General features: G+C 39.8%; 2 protein-coding genes across 3 annotated transcripts in view; one reads left to right on the forward strand and one right to left on the reverse strand.

The window, feature by feature from the left end:
• Positions 1 to 225: 225 nt before the first annotated feature.
• SMLR1 (small leucine-rich protein 1) lies at positions 226 to 8,355 on the forward strand. Its single transcript, XM_011998020.1, has 2 exons — positions 226 to 693; positions 7,933 to 8,355. The coding sequence occupies exons 1-2, from the start codon at positions 456 to 458 to the stop codon at positions 8,016 to 8,018; spliced, it is 324 nt and encodes a 107-aa protein (XP_011853410.1). The 5' UTR covers positions 226 to 455; the 3' UTR covers positions 8,019 to 8,355.
• A 4,071-nt stretch (positions 8,356 to 12,426) lies between these two features.
• Positions 12,427 to 20,973, reverse strand: part of LOC105552377 (band 4.1-like protein 2) — a 179,187-nt gene continuing 170,640 nt past the window's right edge. Inside the window, exons 22-23 of one of the 2 annotated variants that reach the window (XM_011998023.1) lie at positions 16,157 to 16,161; positions 12,427 to 13,674 (exon numbers count right to left, since the gene is read on the reverse strand). The gene's annotated coding sequence lies outside the window, so the exon portion shown is untranslated. Of the gene's footprint in view, positions 13,680 to 16,156; positions 16,162 to 20,973 lie in introns of both variants that reach the window. The other variant, XM_011998024.1, reaches the window with a different exon arrangement.

Below are 20,973 nucleotides of genomic sequence, written 5' to 3' on the forward strand. Positions count from 1 at the left end.
GAGGAAGAATTTCTACATGTGGGAAAAGCCTCGTTTCTCTTTCCTTGATATTAGTTGTATCAACTATGCATAAAGGAAAATTCACTTTTTTCTAGACATAAGTACTTAGGTACAGTGACATAACTATTAAGAAAATTCTAACTCTAAAATTTAGGAAATACAGGGAAAACTCTTCTATGTCTGAGAATACATAGAAAGAATATATGTAATAACGAGGTATGCTTAGTCAGGTAATTTTCATTCCAAATAAACTTGTCACAGAAAAAAAACTCAGCTTCCCAGGGTCATCCCTACCCCCTGCCAGATACATACTTATCTCTGAAAGAGCTTGGAAGACGGACTTTTCAATTCCTCTACACTTAGTAGCTGAGTTACAGAGTAACCTGCCAGCAATCCTATCAGAATTCAGCAGACTATTTAAATAGAGCAAAGTCCACACAAAGTTCCACTGAGACATGCTGAGCAAAGGCCAGAGCTCCAGAAGAAAACAAGTGCAGCCTCAGAGTAAAGTTGCCCTGGTCCCGACTGTGACTCCCACGGTCCCCGTGGGGTCTGTGTGGTTGGCAATGGGCTCTATACTGTCAGCTTTCATGAGGGAGCTCCCTGGTTGGTTCCTGTTCTCTGGGGTTTTCCTCCCTGTGACTTTGCTGCTGCTCCTCCTCATCGCCTACTTCAGGATCAAACTGATTGAGGGTAAGTGTGAGGCCACACATGGAAGGACTTGGGCATCCTTTCCCACAGCACACCTTGAAATATACTGATGCACTGTCAGTGTTTTCTGGCCAGGAGAAACACATTTTTTTTTTTGTAGGTCTCTCAATCAGTGTTCTCTCAAGTTCCTTGACCAATCTGGCCAAGTTTGATCCACTGTGTGGATCTTGTGCCGGGATGTGAAGGCCTGCCGTAGGGGGCCTCACCTGTAGCACATCACAGATACACTGTGAATCAGCAATTTTGACGTGTGGCTGCTTGTCTCTCTCTCTCTCAAGGCAATAGAGTCACGTACGTGAAAACATTGATCATGGTCTGCCTTCTTTACAGATGTGTGTATGTGGCCATGTGCATGCATGTCCATGCGTGTGTATGCGCCCATGTGTGTGCACACACACACAATTTTCTCATCCACTGAACTTCTGGTCAGGAAATATTCCAAACATTCTGCTGTCACAGTCTTTGTAAATGTAAAGCCCTGATAGATAAATATTTGACCTTGGTGTAAACATTCCATGGGATTACAGTCTTAAGGTGGAAAAAACAAAACAAAACTAAAAAACTCAGGAAGCTTAAGGTGATTTGGAATGGACATTTGGGTCTTGGATTGACACTGTTTATTCTGCTATAATTAAAATTAATGAAACTGGGCTGTAATTAGATAGACTATGTGTTAATACTGTGCCAAGTACACATGAGATTAATATCATCAAGGACAATAACTATTTTAGTAAAATCAACAAAGACCAGTCATATTTCTTAATTTGGATAGTGTCATATTAAAACAAATTTGAAAACCCCTCCTCTTCCACAAAAGCTTGGCAGGTCCAAGAAATGCCTTCATGTATGTTATTATATAAACAGATGTTCAAAATCTTAAATCACTAATGCTATAATATATAGCCTAACTAACAGAAGTACAATGAGGGATATTTGTTCCTAAGATGAGATTGAGAACATAAAGTAATCCTAGAAGACACAGAGAGTATGTCATGGAATCAAGTTTTTCATCATAACTTACTCAAATATCCCCCTAGCCTTTCATTTTTTGTGTGTCTCATTTTTATGAACAGCCCTATTGTTGAGTAGTCAAGCCATATTCTGCCTCACTCTATAATATTCATGTGATAAATCCTTTTCTTTGTTAAGTCAGTTTATCCTCCACTGCCCTAAGACCAGTCTGTTGGATGCTCTGTCACCCGGCCATTCACTACCACTGAATCCCGGAAGCAGCCTCCAAAAAGGAAGAGAAAATAAGAAATTCCCAATACCCTAATCATGGCTTCCCTTCAGTGTCTTCCAAGTCGAAAAGTTTTTCAGAGTTGTTGCAAAGATTCCCATCAGTAACACTCACTGCATCTCAGCCTCCCATTAACACTGAACGTCCCAGGGACAATAAAAGGATGCTGATGTCACCACTGGGGACTTGGAGACTTCCTGTAGTTTCCAAGTTTCATCTCCAGCTGCCTCCTTGGCTAGATGAAATTTTCAGTATTTCAAAAACTGCAGCAAGTACAGGTCTAGATAGCCTCATGGATATCAAGATCCTTTATTGGCCTCTACGTCCCAGCTATTACAGGCCAGTTAATTCAGTGGGACATCTGGTATTTGGGATAGGCTCTGCAAAAAGAGGGTGAATCTGTTTTATAGTTTTACTCGTTCCTGGAAAAACGTCTGTAATATGTAACATGTAAATGGGTCTATGGTATTTTATTTAGATAATTCTGAGGTATAAATGTATCAATCACATTCCTTTAGAATGCCCTGGAAAAGTCAACATGCAGGGTACGGCCTGGCATCACAGGGGCTGATGCAGGGGAAATGCAGTCCAAGTGCCAGCCTGCTCCATGTGTGTACATCTCTGTGATGATTGCACGGTGATGCCCTCCTATCTTCAGCACATCCCTGACTGTGCAAGTGATCTAGAGATCAAGTCTCAGACAGAAGTTACTACAAGTTTGTAACTCAATACAATTGAAACTACTTCTGAAGGATTTGAGTGAAGGGAGCAGAGGCTCCCAATAACCTCGTTTCTTCACACTTCCTTCCCCCTTCTTCATTCCAAATTCTGACGCACTACTGACTTTTCTTGACTTCTAGACTTGCCCACAACTGTAAGTCTGTCCCTTCCATCTCAGAGCCTTTATTTTTGTAGCATAGGATCTAACTCAAGGGAAAGCAAGCATGTCAGCCTCTCACGATGAGGGTCCATGATCACTGGGTAGAACCGTTACACCAACTTTAAAGCTTACTCCAAACTTACGTCATATTCTGGATAGTGATAATTCTCATTCATTTATTCAACAAATATCTGTCAGTCTATCATATACCAGAGATTGTCCCAGATACTGGAATGGATTTTTACTATGGGTTTTTTAGACTAAGAGAAAATAATCCCAGTTCTAGAAAACCACATAAGGCATCTGTCAAAATCAGCAGAAGTTAGAGGAGATGTTGCAAATCTGTATGTTTCTGACTCTGGCCTCATTAAATGTCTGATCAAAGAGCTACAATAATAACCTGGACTTTTCCCTTAAGTCTTTTCCCCAAATGTCAGGGCTGAGCACTTCACCAGAGGCAGGATCCTCTGCAGTGAAGGGGCACCCTCAGCCAGGTAATGAGCCTCCATTTTCTGTGGTTTTTCCCCATTGTCTCCTACTTGGGCTTGCTCTAATTGAAGTGTGCCTGGAGCTTCCAGGCTGCAGGTAGGATTTACAGGAAGAGTGACTGAGGAGGCAGAAGGAGCTATTTATCATGGCAGAACAAAAATTTGTGCATCGGTTACTTAACACAATGGGGGTCTCATCTGAAATGCATTGTTGGAAAGAACACTAATGACTAGAAGCACTATTACTAGTGGCGGCCAACCATCTGGAGGATGCTTAGTGAGGATGTCAAAGGCATTCAAACCAGAGCAACTCCATCTTGAATAGGGGCTAGGTAAAATGAGGCTGAGACCTACTGGGCTGCATTCCCAGACAGTTGAGGCATTCTAAGTCACAGGATGAGACAGGTCAGCACAAGATACAGGTCATAAAGACCTTGCTGATAAAACAGGTTGCAGAAAGAAGCCACCCACAACCTATCCACCAAAACCAAGATGGTGACGAGAGTGACCTTTGGTCGTCCTTACTGGTACACTCCCACCAGCACGACAGTTTACAAATGCCCTGGCAATGGCAGGAAGTTACCGTACATGGTCTAAAAAGGGGTGGCATAAATAATCCCCCCGTATTTAGCATATAATCGAGAACTAACCATAGAAATGGGCAACCAGAAGCCCTCGGGGCTGCTCTGCCTATGGACTAGCCATTCTTTTATTCCTTTACTTTCTCAATAAACTTGCTTTCACTTTACAAACTCACCCTGAATTTTTCTTGTGCAAGATCCAAGAACTCTCTCTTGCGGTCTGGATCCAGAACCCTTTCCTGTAAGAAGGGCAGCATAGCTGAGTGGACTAAAGTAGTCCTCCCTGATGGCAGTTTTTGTTCTGTTGAGACTGGGCCCAACGCAAGTTGGGTGAGGAAAGTGGGGGCCCTGGATGGTGTCTTTGACAGATTCCTGGTCAGGGTAGCAGCTGATGGGCAAGCTGTAGTATATATTCTCTCCTGAAGTTTATATTCAAACCATCTTTTGGTTGTATTTCCCTCCTCTCCCACATGGAATCACTGCATCTATTTTTTTTTTTGAGAAATTATTGATTATATTTTCCAGTGTTAGCAGTCAACTATAGACTATGGATGTTTTCATTTTTATATTGATCTGGTCGCTTTAATTCCAAATATGCCTTTCTCCTAACAAGAAAAACCACCCAAACTCTAAGAGTATGTAGCTTTGAAAAATTATAGTTCTTTCTGGCACCATTTTCCTAAGGGTAAGTAGTACTGTCTTCTCTCCAGTTTGAAGGCAAATGAGATGACTGGACTCAAAATAAAATATCACCAGTTTGTATCTCCATTTCGCAGCATCCACTTAAAAAACTGTAAACAGATGGTCAAATGTCATGTCGTTAATCTTCCAACCAGGGTTATGGCAAGTGTAATCATTTCTATTTTGTTCCTGTAAAGAGAAGGACATTGACAGATTAACTGGCATGTTCACAGAACCCCAGAGTCCTGCATTCTAAAACAGAAAACCAGCTTGCCTGTCTCATACAGCTGGGTCTGTCAGACAAGACAGCCATTTTAAGATGTGATGGAAAGCATGTGGAGGTATTGTAATCACTCAACATTAATCCCCACACTTCAAGCCTTAGGAGGTAATGGTGCATGTAAATTTAATTAGTATGTAGAGAACATCAATTTTCTCACAAAGGAAGAAAGAAAATTCTCTAACATCCCTCACTCTTCAATCTGTGTCAATTTCCTTGAGGAGTAGCTCTGGGGGTGGAAGTGTGAGTCTTGAACTTCCCATAGCCAAACCCTGCATCAGCCATTGTCATGGACATTTTGCACCTTCTAGGTTGGAAGTTTTCATTTTCTTATTTCCCCAAGTCCTGAGATTCCCAAACCTCTACTTCCAGGCCACCCCACCCCCAAAACACCATCACCCTGATCAGGAACAAATTGTTGTCTAAAATGACAAACATGGCCCCAAATAGTCATTATTTTAAAAACTTTTTAAATGTGTCTACTGAAATGCCTAAATGTTTTTGCATGGAGTTGGACCCAAAAAGAAAGTCAGGTAGTTGACCAGGTCTTGGTCTTCAGCAATGTACATCCTAAAACAAATAACTAAAGTACTGATAATATACAGGCTGGCTAGGCATCTTTCACTGAACTTCATATTCACTCTACTCAACCTCTTGAAGCTTCAGTCTCCTGCTCTGTAAAATAGAAATAACAGCAGGACATACTAGAGGACTGGTATGGTGATTAAGTGAGGTAATACATATAAGGTTCTTAACAGTGCCTGTTCTGAACAACTGTTAGTCATTATTATCCCCGCTGGCTTGAGAATTCTAAGAAGGCACTGTTTGTGTCATTATAGCATTACAGTAGCTATTATTAAAATAGTCTTGGGATAATTAAGTACATTGCCCAAGGTTACCTACCCAGAATGTGGTGGAAAGAGGATTCGAACCCTGGCTGGTTCCTGAGATAACCCTCTTCACCCACATACCACCTCTGGAGTATCGAGTCCTCAGTAGGGGTTCTATCTGTTGAATCCTTTTGGTCCAGGCAGATAAACAACTTACCACCAACTGTGGGACAGTTTTAAAAAGGCAAGAATTTTACAAAATCTTTGAAGAATTTGATCAATCTCTTAATATAACAGGGGTCATAATAATTATTGATGATGGTGATTCTTCCACATAAAGATCTGCCTGAGTCAGATCACATTTCTTTACCTGTGATCTGACAGGGCACACTGCATTGCTTGCAGGATTTTCCACAACCACGACCTTGGGCGTTTTCAAGGCCACCTGCCTATCGAATCTCTCTGCACACACTCCTAAATAGACCCAACGAAATGAAATGACAGTCAAATTGCAAGCTCTTTTAGGTGAGGGAGGCATTATTTCACTTCTCTCACTCTCCACTTGGTGCCTAGCAGAGAGACACTTTATTCAATGGGTAGATGATTCACTGTAGATTGACGAGCTTCCTCTTGGCCTCTCCATTCCAGTTCTCTCTCCACTCTTACAAGTTCACTTTTTTTCTATCTCATGCTTCAGGTCACCCGTTTTCAGCTCTATAATCTGTATACTGGTCCCTCATTCAAAGCACCCTATTGTGCAGCTAGCCATTGGCAATTAAGAATAAAAGGGAATAAATTACTCATATTTCAGTGAGTTAAAAGTCTAAGCCATGGGCCATCTCAAAGGAATACCTTTGAAATAGTGATAATCTACGGAAAGTCAGTGTGACTCAGCAGCTGAAAGTGTGGTCTCTGAAGTCAGACTGCCTGGGATCAAATCCTGAATTCATCAGTTTCTCTGATCTTGGGCAAATTACTTCATCATGACATCTCTCTGCCCCAGTTTGCTCATCAGTAATTTAATAATGATGACTAGCTCATCATGTCATCACAAGAATTGAATGACAAAGATTGCAAAGAGCTTCACACAGTGCCTGGGACAGAAAAAGCACTCAGTAAGTATTGGCTATTAAATCTTGAGGCCCATGTCGTTGGGGGCTTGTCACTCTCCAACGCATATGTACGTTCCCTGACTAACATGATAAGCATTTGTGGAGGCCTGGTGAGGGAAAGTGCATGTGTCCTGGGGTACACGGCATACAAGGTATCAAGCAAGGGATAAATTGCATGGGCTTTATGTGGGAGCCTAGGAGAGCATTTTCAGGTTCAAGTCTATAAACATGTTTGTTATCTCCCATGAGATTAGAAGCTCCTGGTCTCTGGCTTGATTAATTATACCTCTGAAAACAAAATTTTTGAGGGTGAAAGCAGGATCAGTTGTGTATACTGGTTTCAGGAAGAGAGCTGTGTCTTCTGATGTGCCAGGAAGATCCCAACGAATATGTGTCAGGATCTCAAGAGGGATCTCAGGGCTAAAGATCAAATCTAGTTATCACCAGAGACATAATAGTTGAAGCCAAGGAGCAGATAAAAGCACAGAGATGGCACACTATAAAAGCCAAAGGGAGGAGAACAATGGGGGCAGGCTGAGAGAGGGGTTGTGTCAAATGCTACTGAGGAAGAAAACTAGGGATTGGAAAATGCCACTAGATTCAGTAATTTGATGTCATGGTTGAGTTTTAATATTTTAGTAGAGTAGCTTTAACTGACATGATATATTAAGGGGTTAAGGAATGAGCAGGTTGCAAAAAGTTGAAATAGAGTCATCCGTAAAATATGCCAAAAGGTAAAAGGGAGAAACTAATTTGACCTGTCTAAAGACTCTTAGAGCCCAAACACATTTTTGGGAGGGATGAGCAGGGGCAGACACTGTGACTTGCTGTGGGGGTTTCAACTTAATCAACAAAATCTAAATATACTTAGCATGTAACAATTCTCATTACAGTGGTAATTTGTCTGCTCTAACCAGGGCCATTCTTTGGAAAGAAGCCTTTACATTTCCACTGGCTGTGGCTGAGGAAGTAAGGATAGATCCTGTAGTATGACCTGCTTGGAAGACCTGGAATTCTGTGACTTGCCAAGGCTCAGTGTCAGATATGCTGGCCAATACCCCTTATGAACTCTAAATGACCAGTGGCACTCAGATGTCTCCAAATTATTAACTAATATTTTTCCTTTCAGTTAATGAAGAACTGTCCCAGACTTGTGATCGCCAACATAATCCCAAGGATGGCTCTTCCCTGTACCGGAGAATGAAATGGACGTGACATTGGGGACTTTCCAATAACTAAAGCACAATGAGTTTCTACTGGTCAGCAAGCAACGTTCAACAGTTCAGCTAATAAAATAGGTTGATAAACTAGAACCATAGCAAAATAGAAAAAATACTAAGATACTCGTTCTGAACCTTATTGAAAAGTGGCAGCTATTATCCGAGAGGACTTCTCAGAGACTCAGTAAAACAGCAGCTCTTGAAAAGTACCAAGAAGAGATTTCCTGGGTATATACACTGGACACATTGTAACTTTTTAACTTTTATTGTGACTGTGTCTGCTCTAAAGGGCATATTTAAAAAATAAAATTCTGCAGCACCTTACTACATAATCCCATGGGAACCCGTATTATTCTGATTTTAGAGGTGAAGAAACCTTGGTGGAGATCCAATGAATAGCAAAAGAAGAATGCCTTGGAGTGAGCTCAGTAGATTCTGTATGCAAGAATATTTCCACTTGCTCCTCTTGTAGTTCAGCAACTCTTAAATGACACTGTTCAGGTATCATTTTTGGACCTGATTTTGCTTCTGTCCTTTTTCTGATTGCTTTTACAAATCCTTATTGTCACAAACATGAACAAAACAAGTGGAGTATCCCCACACTAGGTATGTTTCACCCACAAATGTAGCTTTCAAAATGATGTGACGTGGAAATGTTGGCAATTTGGTAATGGGAAAAGGAAAGAACAGAATGTTCACATAATTCCTGAGGAGGAGAATACAAGTCTTTGCCTGTAATACCAAAATACAGGGAGCTATTTCTAACTATGCAGAGAAGTCAACATTTCACTGCAATTCTTCTCTTTCAGTGGGAGCCCCAAAGAGACAACATAGTAATTTGAAAAGAAACTTAATTCTAGGGGTAGTTAAACTAGATTGTGGTTACTGTTGTGCTCCCCACATTCTTCCAGTTAACATAAATCAAAGATGTTCAACGCATTCTAAGTGTAAGACTGGTTACGTTCCAATCTTTGTGCAGGACACTAACAGGTTGAGTGATCCACTTTATAAAACATAATCAATGTGGTCACCTGTAAGAAATGCCCGTTTCAGTCGTGGCTTACGGTCATACAAAAGGTTGTGTGGATGACCCAAAGCAATAATACACCACCAGTGCTGGATTTTTACTGCTTCTTCCCCTCAGCCCCACCCTAAAATTGTTGATACCCATTCCGTGAGTAGTCTCCATTTGCACTTCTTACATAATATAAAACTTATTGCTAGAATAAAGACACTCATTTCTGCATTTTACTGCCTTTGATTACAATGAAAATGTCTGCTGGGGTTTTCAGACTGAACTAATTCAGAATAACAGTGCTCTTGCCATATGGAAGGAATAACAATATTCTTTCAGTTTTAGGAGAGATCTCTTTTTAGCCCCTGGTGGAAATCAGCTTATGTAAAAATGCTTTCTTTAACAGTAAGTGTGAAAGGACACATCATCTTCCTATCTCAGGCAGCTGCCAGCCAAATTCGTGGCTCAGCTATCAAGGTTTGCTCCATCTTCCTCTAATAATGGGCACTTTAGAAGCCCAATTCCGGCTCTGGCAGGTGCTGGTCCAGAGCTATTGTAATAACAGATGAGCTCTATACAGACATGTTTTTAGCACCAAGCACTACCAAGTACTTCAGAGCAAGACCCGTTTCTTTCTCTGCCATCCAATGAAAGTAGAGAATCTCCAATGAAACTGACTAGATTCATGAATGTTTTTTATATGTAGAGAGGAGCAGAAACATGTTCATTTTCCCATTAAGGAACAAGTCTCCAGGGTTTATCATCTTCCTGAAGGAACTGCTAACATATTTGTCAAATCCTTTATCCAGCACAGCTTTCCCAAGCAGCCACACAGTCACGCCTTTGCTCTTCTCATTCTCATAGGTCCAGTTTAAGATCTCATTCAGGCCCGAACTGCTTTGGTCCTTTGCATTCCTGCTGCCAAAACAAGCTGTCTTGGCCTCCACCTAGAACAAGTCGGCAGTCTCCCTACATAATCCTACATTCAGCTGCAACCTATGCTCCAAGGCCTTTCACCAGGGGCCAGAAATGCTCCCACAACCCTAAATGGTCTCACTACAACAGTTCCTAATCTTATTTCAACAGTTTCTAATCTGAGACAGTTCACCAATAGGGATAATGTTTCTCCAACTGGAGACCTTCAATAAAACACTTTAATAGGTGCCTTAATTTCTGTCACATTGTCATTACTTTTCAATAAATTTACCAAAAACCATATATATATATATATATATAAATAAAATATGTACATATTATATAATATATTGGAGACAGGGTCTTGCTATTCACTCAGGCTGGGGTGAAGTGGTGCAATCATAGCTCACTGAAACTTCAAACTCTTGGGGCTCAAGTGATTCTCCTACCTCAGCCTCTGGCTACAGGACAGGAGTGCACAGCCTCACTTGGATTTGTTTTTGGTTTTCTTTTTTTGGTAGATACAGGGTCTCCGTAGGTTGACCATGCTATTCTTGAATTCCTGGCCTCAAGCTATGCTCCTGCCTCTACCTCCCAAAATGCTGGGATTACAGGCATGAGCCACTGTGACCAGCTAAAAATTTAATAGAATGAACTCAAAGCTGTAAATATTATCTTTCCATCCCTCTTGATAATCATGTTGGTAATTTGGCAATTTGGTGTTGGGAAACTGCAGGTCCATGACTGCTCGACATCCTAAACCTAGGTGATAAAACAGAAATTTTATGTTTTCTGAAATATTATTTGCAAACCCTTTTAAAAAATAATCTGGCCAGGTAACAGTCTCCAGAATTTTCCAGACATAATTTAGCGACTGGAAAATTCAGAAGAGGTAAATATTCCTAGATAATAAGAACAGCTTTTTGTTGAAATCTCAAGTTCTTTGGCCAGACTGAGTATCAGAAATCAGAGTTCACAACTCTGATAACCATCAAAATTCAGAACTCTGATAACTCTCAGAATTCACGACATTAAGCACGTTTTGAAAATAGATTTTCTGATTTCTATTTACGAAAAAGTTATTATAATTTTCAAAGCATGCTCACAAGATTCTTGCTTTCTGACTTTATAATTGGTGTGCCAGTCAGAAGAGGCCTCGAATTTATCACAATGTAGGCAATGACACACAGTCTAACATGTGAGTGACAAGCAGAAGACAGCAGAAAACATGTACTCAAAAATACCATCCAATGTATAATTACCATCAAACAGATTGGGGATTTAAAAATATTCTTTCCACTTTTCAAATTTTTCAAATCCGAGTTCCAAAATCTTATTGATCTACTTTCTTTCCTATTTATTCTATCATTTAGCCCAGTTTACCAGATGAGATTATAACAGCCAGAGAAACATTTTATAATACAATTTTTTTTTCAAAGACAGCCGTGTGCCTGTAGTCACAGGTGGGAATAATTACCACCACTGTTTCAAGTGGCTCTGTGGGTATTAATTCCCACAGATTCTCTCAATGGCCCCCGAGCCCTAAACCCTATTCTTGCTGTCTCAGCTGAATAAAACTGAGCCCTAATCCCCGCACACTACATTTCTTAGTCCACAGGACCTGTGACGACAAACTTTCTTCCTGTCACTGCAAATATGGTCTTCAAGACAACCAGGGAAGCTCAACCGATGATTTCAATGTGAGTGTTATACAAACTTTCTGATGAGACATACATTTGCAAAATCACATTTGGTTCCACAGTATTTCTGAGGCTTAGCTTGCTGAGACTGGATTCTCCAGGGAGTTGTTGTTTTTGTAATAATTATAGAGAAAGTGAGAAAGGCCTTTCACAAGGCGAGAGATAATTTAGTGGAAACAGATCTCAAAGACGACAGTTATGCAAATTGTATTTAATGTACTTACTTTAAATGACTAGAGAAAAAAATTCTATATAACACTTCACAAGAAACGTACCCTGTTGGTTATTTGCTCGATAACAGCACCATAACCCAGTGTGCCCCAACGAAACTTTTACAAGAAAGAATCCCGATCAGACTGGGATGCAGCCCCTCAGGGGCCTAGTTTGCCTGAAACACAGAGGGCCAGTGGACACAAAGTAAAGAAGGACATGAAGCAGAGGAGCAAGATTCAGATGGTACAGCTAAAATATTTCCTGAAAACAAAATGAAAAATGCACAAAGAAAACAAGCGAAAATATCCCTTGGAGAATTTGTAAAAGCTGGAATGGATTATGTAACCAGGCAGAAGGAATCTGGCACGTTAAACATTACATTTACAAACTTTCAACGTCGCTTTCACCGTTTCAAATAGTGATGTTGGCAGCATCATCAAATTACAGAAGAGCTGAAAACAGATTTTGAAATGCTACTTTTCACAAAATACTAAGACTTCTGATGAAAAAATCACTCGAGTTTGTTTTTAAAAAACCTTTAGAAAAAGAGAAGTGACAAGTTTAGAGAATAAACAAACTTTATTTTGTAACAGTATTACAGGAAGCAAAATATCATTTAATACAACTTGAAGCTGCTATAAATCTAATCTGGCATCATAACTATACATAGGGTCAAAGGCAAAGGAAAAAATGTTCAATATAGTTAATAAGTCCCTATCAGGTCTCTGGTACCAGCTTTAAATGGTATAACTTTCTTGTAACCAACAGAACACCACCACAGCCCCTCCCCTTCTCCCCAGCGTCCTCAAACCTGTGTGAATCATCAAACTAGCTGAAAGAGATAGGCCTGCTCAATAACAAAAGGTCAGTTTTACACGTGTAGACAAGGAGGTTTAATACAAAGCGAGAGTTCTACCCAAGTGTTCAAACAATGGAAAGAATTGAAATTTGGGTTTGTTAAGAAAGAAAGCACTAAGGTTTTAAGCTGCCTGAATCTTTTAGTAGAAGGGAAGAAAGAGTTTTCTCTTTCTCTTCCCTCCTGTTCTGGAATGCTGCCGAAGGGCATGTGTCTGACAAGCATTGGCACTGTGGTGCGGCAGGGTCTCTAAGCACAGTGCACAGTCAGTGAACTTCTTCATAATTCTCCAGTCCAGAGATCCTGACTCTCTACTAAAAGTAGAAAGTCACAGGACTGGAAAGTCAAAAGGGTCCAATATAAAAAACATCCCTGTGAAATTCTCAAGTATTAGAAAATTTTCAGGATGTAAGAAATGCTTTTTATCTGTATTAATATTTTCTCATACAGTATATTTACTGCAATTTGAAACTCCGTAAATATATACTGTGAGAATTCAAGGAAAAGAATCCAGAAGAAGGAAAGCCACTATCTAAATTAGTCACAGAGTTTCCTTTCTGCACAACAGCACCTGTTCAGGTGAACAGCACCTTACCAGCTTGGGCTGGCTTTGTTCACTGTCATTTGATCAAAGTGAGTCATTAAAAGCAGGTAGCTGCACACAAAGTAAACAGAAAACAAAACCAAAACCCCTTAATTAACAACAACAAAAAAGAAAGAACCAAGAATATTTAGAAGTGGTTATAAAACAAAATAATATATTAAATGCATGGGAGCAATATAGACCAGAGCTGGTAAGGAAAGGTTTGGTGTTGGCATTTTAATTCTTCAGGCTTCTGGTCATTGTTACCAGTTGTAGCATAAATTCGCTGGAATAGTGGTGTGGTATTAAGACTCGGAACGGTCAAAAAATCTTCAGGGGTTCACAAAGTTGAGTGTTGTTTAAAAAATAGTTTTCTAGGAGAGAAAAAAAATAGAAGGCTTAAATATTCCAAAAACACAGGCTTGAAAAAAAGTTAGGCAACATTCATCAAATTTTCAATCAAGTAATCAACAGTTACTGTCTGCCTAGTCTTACAGTAAATAGTATGTTTACCAGAAGACAAGCATGAGACACTATTCCACTCTCAAGGGCCTTGTAATACCTGGAGAATTGACAAGTATGCTGAAAGCAACTGGCAATTAATAGTTCACTGCAAAAGAATTTATTAGCATAAAACAGAGACAATTCACATAGTAAGAATTTAAAGAGAGAAACCAGGGTAGATTTTAAAGTTATACTCAGGGAGGGGGAAACTCAAAGCCCATTTTCTTTGTGCTAAAATGAATGGAAATGGTGCTTCAGGTGGAAAAACACAATGAGGAAAGAGGCATGGAGGTGAAGAAGTACCCGGTTATTATGACAGTAAGGATGCAGAAATGAATGGGAGGAATAGGACAGTGAAGAAATGGACATTACTAAAGTTAAGCATTGGTATAATGAGTAGTAAATAAAGGTACAAAATATTAGGTCTATTCTTTCTTTAATAACCTGAGAAGTACCAGCTTGATCTAATAGACCAAAAAAAAAAATGAATTAAGAAAAAACATTCGGACGAAAAGACCAGTTGGCAATCTACTGCAATGGTCCAGGGCAGAGTACAAAAGCCACGGAGAGATAAAAGACAGGTCAAAGAACCTGGGGTTGGCCACTCATGCAGGACATGATAAGCCCAGGAAAGGAGGTTGGGATTGCCTCTTCTTTCGTTGTGAGGAAGGGTTTGTCATGGTGTAATTTACTTTTTGAAAACACTGCTGTGGCTTCAGTGTGATGAATAGGCTGAAGCCAGCAAGGAGTAGAGGCAGGAACAACGGTCAGGAGACCACTGCAGGAGTCCAGCTGGATGAGGAAGCTGAAAAATGTCAGGCATTCCTGCCAGACGGCCAGGACCCAAACTTGAGTGGTCACCACAGAAATCAGGTGGGAGAGAAATTTGAGAGGTACCACTAAGAAGAATAATCAGAGTGTGGTGGTGAAGAAGGAAGTATAAGAAAGGATAAGGTTTGGAGTCTGGGACCTCAAAAAAAGGAGAGAATGAAGGCTTACAGCCTGGGTGAAGCATTAGGCCTAGGGATCTAGATTTGGGCGTCAGAACAAGCGATAAGTGAAACCAACAGACAGAACTAAGTCTCATGTGAGCACAGGAGTAAGTGAAAGCCACAGAGTCTTACAGAAGCCCACAATCAAAGGTAAGTGGAGAAGACTAAAACAACCCATGATGGTGCAATGGCCCTGAAAGAGCAAAGGGTTTTAAGGTGGCAGTTGTTTCATTGTATATTTCAACTTGGTTGAAACTTTTGGCAAATGATAGGTAATCACAAAGGACAGTGGAGAGTGGTAATTAATGTCTTTTCCAAGAGACACTGGTCCCAAAGTCAATTAGAATGTACACTCTTTTGGTTAGGTAAAAGTAAGTCTTGCTTTAATGAAAAAAGTCCCTACCATTTAGATTTATCACAGATAATACTACAGCCTCTTGATTATTCAGGACAGATTGATTAATCAACTTCGTTGTTTTCTACCCTGTTGTCTGCCTTAGGCTATTTCATTACTCACTAGTACTTCTGCTTGATTCTAGGCCGGAGGGGGAAAAAAAAATCAATGGAGAAAACACAAACTCTTTTTTTAGGTTAGTAATTATGAAAAGAAATGTGGGGGATGATAAAGGGAAATGGATTCAACTACCCATCAAATTGGATTTGGCGGTTATATGACACCTTTAGTCATGGTACCTGTTCTTGTTCCTTCAGAGCTGGTATTTCCATTTGCTTTGTTTAGTAAATATGCATCATTTGTTGAACACAGCTGCCATTTTGCCTAGTTTATGTTATTAAAAGAACAAATCCCTGATGCTAGCAGGGCCTGAAAACCTACAGAGAACAATGTTTAGGATTCTCGTCTCCATTTTCTCTAGGCCCTATGTCACTTTATTTCTTTGCATCTGTTTTCATCAAAAATAAAAATTTCACTTTGTAATGAGTCATAAATTTGTAAAGAAAAGCTAAAATTAAACTTGTTTCAAAGTTATTATAGGAAAGTAAGCATATGTCGGAATTGAAGGGAATAGATCTTGATCTCAAAAAACTTCAACATTTACTGAGCTAAATAGAGAGAAAAAGACATAGTTACCCAAATAAACTCAAAATGTAATCTATTTCCATTAATAAACTTTTTTTCTGGTAATGAATATTATAAATGATAACCTTGATGTGCTCTTAGGATTCTAAACAGCTTTCAGAATCATTTTATTGCCATTTTAATGTTAAAACTTATTTACTTTCTCATTCTTTAAAAATCAGTAAATCAAGTTTAACTCTGAGTTAATTAGATATTGCGCAAAACATCCCAGTTTCTTATTGCTGTGGATGAACAGGGAGTAACTTATTGTATGAAGACTTTATTTACATATCCACATATCTTTTTTGACTGTTTCTTGCACTTAAACACATGTAGAAATATGTTCCTAAGTACTAAACCGTTCGTTAGCTTTTGAGCTGGGAAAGAGAAGAGATAAAGATAGAATCACCAATGTCACTGCTACATGAGCATCAGAAATATTGTACATCAGAAATATTGTACTTTTCTGTCCTCTGTGAGATGTCTGTGAGAAGTAAACTTAGTATCTGACAATTTTTTTACAGGCTAGAATTTGGGACTAAATGATTTATTACATATTCCAACCAAACTGAAAACTAGGCACTGGCTCTTCATGTAAAAGCTGTAAAAGTTTCAAGAATATTCTTTTCTTTTTCTAAGCTTGAATTCTACTCATATTCATAGAAGTCTGGGCATCTTTGTCAATACAAACTGGCAGGCATTAATTATAGACATTAATTCAACATGCTTTCATTTTTACAATATCACAAGGTTCATCCTGAGTTTGGGTAAGATAATAGCTGTTAAGCATATGGATTATATTTTATGTATTAGAATTGTGGTCAAGTCAACAAAAATAAAAGCATTCATACTACTGTTCTGTTTCCAAGTGTCACTGTTCCACCCCGGCCTATACAATGTCAGTAAACATTTCTAACTACTATAGTCACATTCCCTGGTCTATGTCCCCCTCTTTTGGCCAGTGTGAGAACAGATCAATGTGGCTCAATTTCATCTAATCACAGGTGTAATTCTATGTCTTAAGCACTCACAGAGGGCTCGGAGAGTTATTTATCCCTCTCAGTGCACCCAATAAGCAGTGGTGAAAAAAGGTCATACACAGAAGTTCTATGATCTTACCTGAAAAGCACAATCTTTGAGTTTCTAGAGACAAAGGCCTCATGTATTGATCTCAATCTTGAGTGCTCTACTCCAGAAATTGACTCAGTAAATTAATTTTAAGAAGCATTTGACAGAAAACACTAGCAATGCTGCCTTTAAATGATACAGCACTCATCTAGAGAGAAGTCTCAATAAAAATGCAAAAATGTGGTTTTCCCCCAAATAATACAACAATGCAAATAACACAAGAAAACAACATTTCTTCAGATTAATGAACATTCAATTACCACAGAGCAATAATATAAACAAAGATTCTGAAAACAGGAATGAAATATTTACTTAAGGCTGGGCACAGTGGCTGACGCCTGTAATCCCAGCACTTTGTGAGGCCGAGGCAGGGAGATCAGGAGGTCAGGAGATCGAGACCATCCTGGCCAACACGGTGAAACCCCGTCTCTACTAAAATTACAAAAAAAATTAGCTGGGCATGGTGGCACGCGCCTGTAATCCCAGCTACTCGGGAGGCTGAGGCAGGAGAATCACTTGAACCTGGGAGTCGGAGGTCACAGCAAGCTGAGATCGTGCCACTGCACTCCAGCCTGGCCACAGAACAAGACTCTGTCTTAAGACACTGCATTTCCTAAGCAAAATTGAACTCCGTGCACTCAGGTGTAAAATCAAATTTTAAATGATACTTTATGGATTTGACAGTTATTTCAAATGCTGAACTTTTCATTTTATTCTTCTTTGGTCCTCAATTTGCATATTTGATTTTAATTTCTAAACAGAATTTCCATTGTTTAAATTATAAAAATTGGCTGGGCACAGTGGTTCATGCCTGTAATCCCAGCACTCTGGGAGGTTGAGGAGGGCAGATCACCTGAAGTGGGGAGTTTGGGACCAGCCTGTTCAACATGGCGAAACCCAATCTCTACTAAAGACAAAAATCAGCCAGACATGGTTGCACATGCCTGTAATTCCAGCTACTCAGGAGGCTGAGGCAGGAGAATCGCTTGAACCCAGGAGACAGAGGTTGCAGTGAGCTGAGATCACGCCACTGCACTCCAGTCTGGCTGCCAGAGCGAGACTGTCTCAAAAATTAAATAAATAAATACAATAAAAATCCCAGAGCCAAAAATGCAAGCATGCTAAATTTTCACTTGGTTAAACCCAGAAAAAAGTCAGTTCTTAAAATGTCTGTATTATCACTAAAATATACATGAAGTGTAGCCTGCGGCCCCTGAGGATGGCTCAGTCTCTTTACGGGGATCATAGAGTCAAAGCTGTTTTCATTATCATACTAAGACATTATGTCCTTTCCAGTGTGTTGGCATTTTCACCAATGGTGTAGACAAACAACGGTGAGTAAACCTATTGGCAGCTGAGCCTACATAAGTCGAAGCAGAGGAATCAAACTATATTTGAGGTAACCTTATTCTTTTGTTTTTTTTAGAGGCAGGGTCTCGCTCTGTCACCCAGGCTGGGGTGCAGTGGTGCAATCATAGCTTACTGCAGCCTTGAACTCCTGGACTCAAGGGATCCTCCTGCCTCAGCCTCCCAAGTAGCTAGGACTACAGGCACATACCATCACACCCAGCTAATTTAAAAAATTTTTTTGTGGACACAGGCTCTTGCTATACTGCCTAGTCTGGTCTCGAACTCCTGATCTCAAGCAATCCTCTCACCTCAACCTCCCAACATGTTCGGATTACAGGCGTGAGCCACCAGGCCCAGCCTGACACCTTATTCTTTACCAGTGTGCACTCACAGTAAAATAGAGAAGACAGTTTCACTTAAGGATGTCCTTGAGGAAACAGAAGAAATATTAATTATTCTACATCTCAAGCCTGAGTGTGTCTTTTTAATATTCTGTGTGATGAAATGGGAAGTACGCACACGCCACTCCCGCTGCATACAGAAGTACAATGTCTAGAGGAAAAGCATCTATGCGAATGTCTGCACTGTGAGTTGAAGCAGCTTTTTCATAAACCACATTTCTTACTTGAGAGAATCACTGACAGACAAATGACGTTATTCAATTTGGATACTAGGTAAACCTTTTATTGAAAATGAAGTTGAGCCTGTCGCCTCAAGAGAAACAATTGACAGTACTTGTTGCCAATGATAAAATTCAAGCTTTTAGGTGAACATTAGAATGTGGAAAATCATGTTTTGGCCACCACGAGCTTGATAACTTCCCAATATTAAGACTGTTGAGATCAGTGGCAGCGAATGACCCTCTTACTGTCTCCATCATTTTACCTTTTCCAGGATGTCACACAGTTTGATCACACAACATACACAGTCTTTCTAGACAGACTTCTTTCACTATGTGATGATTTTTAACTTAATAAATATTTGGAAAACTTCTCAGTTTTGACTTATGACAAATTTCGATATTCACATGAGCAAAATCCCTTCGGGCTCTTCAATGATTTTGAGGTGTATAAAGTGGTCCTGAGACCATTAAGTTTGAGAACTGCTTACACCCAATCTGCTATCACTAATCTACTGCCATTTTCCTCTGTCACAGATATTTGTGTATCTGCTGAGTAGAGGGAGAAATTAAATCCAGTGTTATTCTCTGCAGTCAAATGAAGCACAGTATCTGTTCTACAAATAATTCAGCAAAATGCTTTTGCTTCTCCTGGTTTGCTGGAACATGCTCACGCTGTTTGGAGTCCCCACCTTCTCAGGAGGCTCTTCTGTGGGTCCTTTAAGGCCCAAGTCCCATCTTCAGGCCTTTCGGGACTGGGCTGACCTTCCTGAGCCCTGTGTCCTCTGAATGAACTGTATTACTCTCAAAGGCCTATGTGCTAAAATAACTTTACTTCAAAGAGTAATACAGATGCTGAGCTCTATCTGACTGAAAAGGGAAAAAATACTGGATTTAATTTTTATAGATGTTCCTATGATGTTCCTATATGATATTTTATTCCTGGTTTTGTTTCCAAGTTAAATTCAATCTTACTCTTAGAGATGTCCAGGTCAGTCTCGCCACTACTAACTGTCTGAACCAGTATCTTGGTGTCTTTACAGGTTACTTCATCTAATCTAGTAGCTTTTCAGTCAATCATACACACTACTGATAAATTCATATTACTAAAGGACATGACATGTAAGACTGTCTGCAATTTGCCTGGAACAAATATTTCCAGCTGTGCTGAGAACTCTGCACATAACCAATGGAGGTTTGCTTTTCCCAATATCCTTCCCATGGTTTTCCCACGTGCTCTTTCCTCCCTCCCCAATCTCCAACCATCCAGACTGCCCTTGGGGCTTTGCACAGAGGAGCTTTCCAGTAACCTTTCTGGAGAGTTTTGTCTTGGTTGGCCCATCAGAAGCATTTCTCCTGTCCACTTTCACAGCCCTTTATCTAGGCTTCTCTTCAAACATACTATTTTTGTGCCCTGAACATTATGCATGTTCCTATGCGTTCCTCTCTCACACACAACTATAATAGTCCCTCGAACATAACGGACTCGTAATATAGATTAATGAATCCAGAAGTGAAAGTACCAGGGACTAATTTGTAACATAAGACTAAAGAATAAGAGCTTGAGGAAACGGGGGAAGAAAAAACAACAGAATTGCATTATGTCTTTACTAATTTCCATGTTTACCATTACTCTCATCTGCCAATTTTCTTGTTTAAGCGGAAAAACATCAGGTTCTTTTTTCTGTTCTCTTTGTTGATTAACCGTATCTATGATATCCCACGAGGACTCTTACTTCTTTAAAAACCTGGTTTCCTCAAATCACTGAAGCCCTAACACAAGTTTCTAAGAGTAGCAGAGCTGGCCCTAAAGCTGTTAAGGTCTTCTGGTTCACTCTGCTAGGTCAAATCTTTTGGGAATTTGATATAAAAGCATTCTATAAAATCTTAAAGCTTCTTTTAAAAAACAAATGAATATGGTCAGGCTCCACTCAGTATACTCTATTAGAGCTGAGCTTTTGTCACCCTTAGGTTCATAAGTTGGGTAGCAATGAGAA

Source organism: Mandrillus leucophaeus, unplaced genomic scaffold (genome assembly GCF_000951045.1).
Source record: "Mandrillus leucophaeus isolate KB7577 unplaced genomic scaffold, Mleu.le_1.0 Scaffold552, whole genome shotgun sequence".
Lineage (NCBI taxonomy): Eukaryota > Metazoa > Chordata > Mammalia > Primates > Cercopithecidae > Mandrillus > Mandrillus leucophaeus.